Source organism: Nannospalax galili, unplaced genomic scaffold (genome assembly GCF_000622305.1).
Source record: "Nannospalax galili isolate Female #2095 unplaced genomic scaffold, S.galili_v1.0 scaffold1519, whole genome shotgun sequence".
NCBI classification, from domain to species: Eukaryota; Metazoa; Chordata; class Mammalia; order Rodentia; family Spalacidae; genus Nannospalax; species Nannospalax galili.
Window position 1 is genome coordinate 1025608 of NW_008342631.1, and position 5235 is coordinate 1030842.

Consider the following 5235-nt stretch of genomic DNA (forward strand, 5'->3'; position numbering starts at 1 on the left):
CAACCAGTCTGGCTAGGATCAAGAAAACAAATGATACCAAATGCTGGCGACGATGTGGAGAAAGGGGAACACTCATTCACTGCTGGGCTGGTGGGATTGCAAACTTGTGCAGCCTCTATGGAAAACAGTGTGGAGGACTCTTAAGAAACTAAAAATGAGCCTACCATGTGACCCTGTTATACCACTCCTTGGTATATACCCAAAGGACTCATCCTATTGCAGAGACACTTTTACATCCATGTTTATTGCTGCTCTTTTCACAATGGCTAAGAGATGAAAGCAACTTAAGTGTCCCTCAGCTGACAAGTAGATAATGAAAATGTGGTTCGTCGATACGATGGAGTTTTACTCAGCAGTAAAAAAAGATGAAATCATGAAATTTGCAGGTAAATGGATGGAACTACAGTGTGGAGGACTCTTAAGAAACTAAAAATGAGCCTACCATGTGACCTTGTTATACCACTCCTTGGTATATACCCAAAGGACTCATCCTATTGCAGAGACTGGACCTTGAAACTGTTAAACTAAATGAAGTAACACAGACTCAGAAAAACAAAAGATATATGTTTTCCCTCATTTGAGCATCCTAGCACCATATTCTTATAAGTGAGTGCATATCCTGATGTAACTGCAGGAACTAGGAATATGGAAGGGAGCCAGGGAACTAAAGGGAAAGAAGAAACCCAAAAGAGAATAGTAGAAAGGTGTTACTAAGGGATAAATATGTAAAATGGGGGTAGTTAAGGGGGGGGGGGGCTAAACAAAAAGTATAGGAAAAAAAGAGGGAAAAACTTTAAGCACAAAAGGAAGTCTAAACCTGATTAAGGACTGTTGTATGAAATGTACGAAAGTTCAATAAAACTAATATTATATATATTTCTACATTTATAGGAAATGGAAAAGGTCTGCACATGTCCTTCAGGGGGAGCTTCTTAGGAGCCGTCCAGACTGGCTGCTGTCTTCCCCAGCCCGTCCTTCCTCTTCCCTTCACAGCTTGTCATTCTCCTACCCAGCTGCAAGCCTCCTCCTGTCCTTCCCTAGTGTTCCCGACCTTGAATTTCAGACTCTACTGTTCATTTCCCCTAACGTTGTGCACACAACACAAAAACACATCAGGTGCTCTGGACAGTCCTGACCCCGAGGCTGCCCGCACGGGCGGAGCCTCCTGCTCAGTGCCCTGCGCAGTAGTTGCAAAAGGAAACGGCACAGGTGGCCCTGCCTGGAACCTGGTTGCTGGGACTGCAAAGGACTCGGGTCCGGCTGCCGCCCCTCTCGGGGAGGACCCAGCACAGCCCGCTCTGGCTGCTCCAGCGGCCGCTGCTCACAGCCGGCCCGCGCTCACCATGGCCGGGTTCCGGCTTCGCCTGCGCTGTCCTCGGCTCCCCGCAGGGCGTTCAGGTCGCAGCACTCCGGGATCATCCTGGAAGAACCTGCACAACAGAACCTGCACCATGGCGGCGGAATAGAGCCCGCCTCCCCTAACCAATTGGTGCTCATGATTAGACAGCACAACAGGAAGCCCTGATTGGCTAGGGCCACCCCTGGTATCTAAGTGACAGGAGGGGCTAAGGTGATGGAGAAGCATAGCTTCTCCAGGAGAGACCCTGCCCAACCCCACGGAGATTGGCATCCAAGCAGATCTTGCTCCTGGCCTGGCAGAGCAGCTACTTCTGTCTTGTCCAACTCACTAGACACTTCCTGCCCTACCTCCGGGGCCTAGGGTCTCTCGCCCTATTACATATTCAATGTCCTACGTCATTGTCCTCTTGCCTCAGATGTAGAAAGGCACCCAGCCCACCATAGGTGACATTAGTGTTGGATCTCGAGTCCGATGTGCTCCAGGGATCTGGATTGTTCAACTCAGCCACATTAAGGATTATGTTAGAACCCAGGTCTGCTCTTTAAGAAGCTGGTCTTTCTCAGAGGCCAGATCTCACAGCCAGAAGCTACTCTGCTCCAATTCCACTTCTTCAGCTCTCTTCCTGAGACACAGTTAAGAAGCTGTCTGTGCTGTGGTTTCACAACTTTTAATTTACTGTGAAAAGGCCAAACTGACTCCATTTTGTTCACCCAGCTATCTTCCCCTCCCCTCTGCCCTGCTAGTAGCAGCCATGCAGGTCCCATGAAGGCTGAACCTGCTGCAGTTTCAGGGAATACACTGTTTTTGCAATACTGGGAAACTTACATTCAGCCAGACAGAACAATGTGGGTCACTCAAGGGAGCCACTGTTTCTGCAATTCTGAGACACTTGCTTTTCTTAACTGAAACTTAGAACTATTTATTAGCTGAACACTTTCTTTTTAACTAACCTGCCACTGTTATGGTCTTACTATGTGATCTACCGCTGTTATTGTGCAGCTCTGATTACTGACTTTGCCCCTGCTATGATGTGATTGTGGTTTTAAGCTTTATAAACCCTCCTGAGCCTCTCCTCAGGATCAGCAGTTCTTTGGGTCTTGAGCCTCCTCTCCCCTGCAGGCTAATTACTAATTCAAGGACTCTTAATTTGACCATCACTATTCGGCATTCCTCTGTGCTCCCAGAGGATACAGCTGTGGTCCTATTCAGTACCTGGCTCCTCCATTCTCCTCATCAAATAGGCTATATCAGACTGAATCACATGGTGTGGAACTACCTGCTGCCCCCTGAAACAATAAAAAAGTTCAGATATATTTCTTTTCTTTGGAGAATTTCTCTGACATCTCCTTTGGGCCCCCACCCCACATACCTTTTGTGGAGCAAGTTTCCATTAGGTTAAGTTATCCCTCTTAATAAAATTCCTTTACATGCAACTTAGTATCAAGACCTATTTATATCCTTGTGTTGGAGGCCTTTGGATAAAGTCTAACTGCCAGGTTTAAATGGCTCGTGCACTAGAGGAAAATGTCCTTGCACCCCATGAAGTGACTTACTACAGTTGTGTTCGGGACAAGATAAGATATCTTGAATATACTTTGTGAGCTATTGTGCTGGGAAGGTTTCCAAACATATTATTTCCCCAAAGACATCATTTTGTTCAGACGCCCAATGAGTTAAATTATGTATGTATTCCAGAGGAGGCAACTGTGCACTTAGGGGTACTATGGCCTTCCCATTTGGACCGAACCAAAGGTTACACAGGAATTGAAATTACAACTGATAGAATGGCCTGGTTGCAGAAAGCTGGCCTTATCAATCAGCCACTTCCCTCTCTCCTGAGAGGACTGTTGAGAGCCTGTTTCCCAAGAAGCCCGTCTCCTTGAGCAAATGGCCCCCGAAAGAGATCATAAACCCTTTGTCTCCCAAGATAAACCAGACCAAATGGTGCCAGGAAGAAGAGGGCTATTAGGGGATCATAAACTTTTCAAGGGGACCCCTGATCAGGTAGTCAGCCAGCCATAGCTATATACTATAAAAGCCCCTATGGCCCCTCCTCTGGGCAGCAGTGGATTCCAGCATGCCTGAAGGCTCCTGTCCACTGTCCTTCCTGAGGAACTTCAATAAATACAGCCTTGCCTGAGGTCAGGTAAGGTCTCTTTTCTCTCCTGTTTCTGTGTTCTGTGCCCCAAAACCCTAACAACACCCTTTTGTTGCCTGTTGTCCTTTTCTTGGTGTCACAGCATCTCTTGAGCCTGAACAGGCGGTCAGAGATAGAATGTGAATAGTGAACAGACAGGTTCTCTCAGGACATGCAGCTCCATAGAGGGCAGCTCTCTTTGTTGTTTTATCAGCCAATCTATGACCCTTTGCTCCTTCAGTGTTTGTTTTAGAATGTCCTCCGATTTTAGTGGTGGAAAATTGTTTAGGCACATGGAGAGCACTGAACAATTCTGAGATTTACTGACTATTTTAAAATAGGCTGGTCAGCAGAAGTGGGGGATTCTCTGTCTCCACAGCACGCCATAGTTGTTCACCACTCTAAATGCATAGTGACTGTATAGATGTTAGCTCTTTTGTTTTCTGCTAAATGACATGCCCTAGTTAAGGCTATGAGTTCAGTGTCTGATCAGATTTAATCCAGGTAAATGAGCAATCTCAATTATATCCAGAGTGGAGGGAACTGCATAGCCAGCCTGAAAATGCTCTTGTTCATCTCACACATAAGAGTCAATTCCCAGGTCACAGTTTATTGCTAACAGAAATCAAGGCAGGAAATCAGGGCAGGAACCTGGAGCACAGACCATAAAAGTACACTGCTCACTGTCTTGCTTCCCTGGTCTGTGCAAAGCCCTCCTTCTTTAACTATGTAGGAAGACCTGCCCAGGGGTGGCACCACCCACAGTGGGTTGGGACCTCCCATATCACTCAACAAGCAGGAAAATGCCCCAGGGACACAGGCCACTCTAACAGGGAAAGTTCCTCAATTGAGAGTCTCTCTACACAGGTGTATCAAGTTGACAATTTATGCTATCCAGCACCATTACTGAAAACTATGCTCTATTTAGAGGAATGTTAGGTAATAAGGTGTGGGGAGTGGTGGTACATGCTTTTGGTCCCAGAACTTGAGAAGCAGAGAAAGGCAGATCTCTGTAAGTTTGAGGCCAGCCTGATCTATATACTGAGTTCTAGGCCAGCTGGGGCTACAGGGAGACCCTGTCTCAAAAAGACAAAAAAAAAAAAAAAAAAAAAAAAAAAGTGTGTGTGTGTGGGGATTAAGCGCTACTGGATGGCGAGGGATGACTATCTAATTTATGGCCTAAAAGTCTTGTAGAAATCTCCACCTTCTCCCATTTGGCTGCTTTATAGGTAATGTTGGAGTATTACAAGGGATTATAAGCCCTTTTTCTCTATTCTACTATGATGGGTTTGATTCTCATTAGGGCTTCTTGCCTCAAAGGGTGCTGCTTTACATTTGGCAAGAGTTTGCTTTTATCTCTTGTTATATAAATTGGAGCAGCAGATCTTGTTCATTCTATGGCTGTTGAGGATTTTGCCCACAATCACTTTGGTACTTATAAAAGGAGGTTATCAACATCATCCTGTAGGGTTTTTTTTGTTTTGTTTTGTTTTGTTTTGTTTTCTGTCTCCTTCATAAGCGGCATGGAGAAAAGGGGGACTGGAGTTTTTAATTGTCTGAAGTTTAGGATGATCGCTCTCTTTTGGGAAAGGAGATATGAGTATTTTGTATTTCTAGAAAATCATGTTGTAACAAATGGATAGGGGCACAATCGACCAGTAGAAAAGTACGAAACCCCATTGTTTCTCCATATTGAAATTTTATAGGGTTTGTCTAAAATGCAGTTATGGGCAGGTTA

General features: G+C 45.4%; 1 protein-coding gene across 1 annotated transcript in view; it reads right to left on the reverse strand.

Moving 5' to 3' along the window:
• The window catches only part of LOC103738618 (zinc finger protein 669-like), a 20059-nt gene extending 18604 nt beyond the window's left edge, over positions 1–1455 (reverse strand). Inside the window, exon 1 of the mRNA XM_029566223.1 lies at positions 1343–1455. Coding sequence (XP_029422083.1) covers positions 1343–1453 — 111 coding nt within the window. The 5' untranslated portion in view covers positions 1454–1455. The remainder of the gene's footprint in view (positions 1–1342) is intronic.
• Between the last annotated feature and the right edge of the window lie 3780 nt (positions 1456–5235).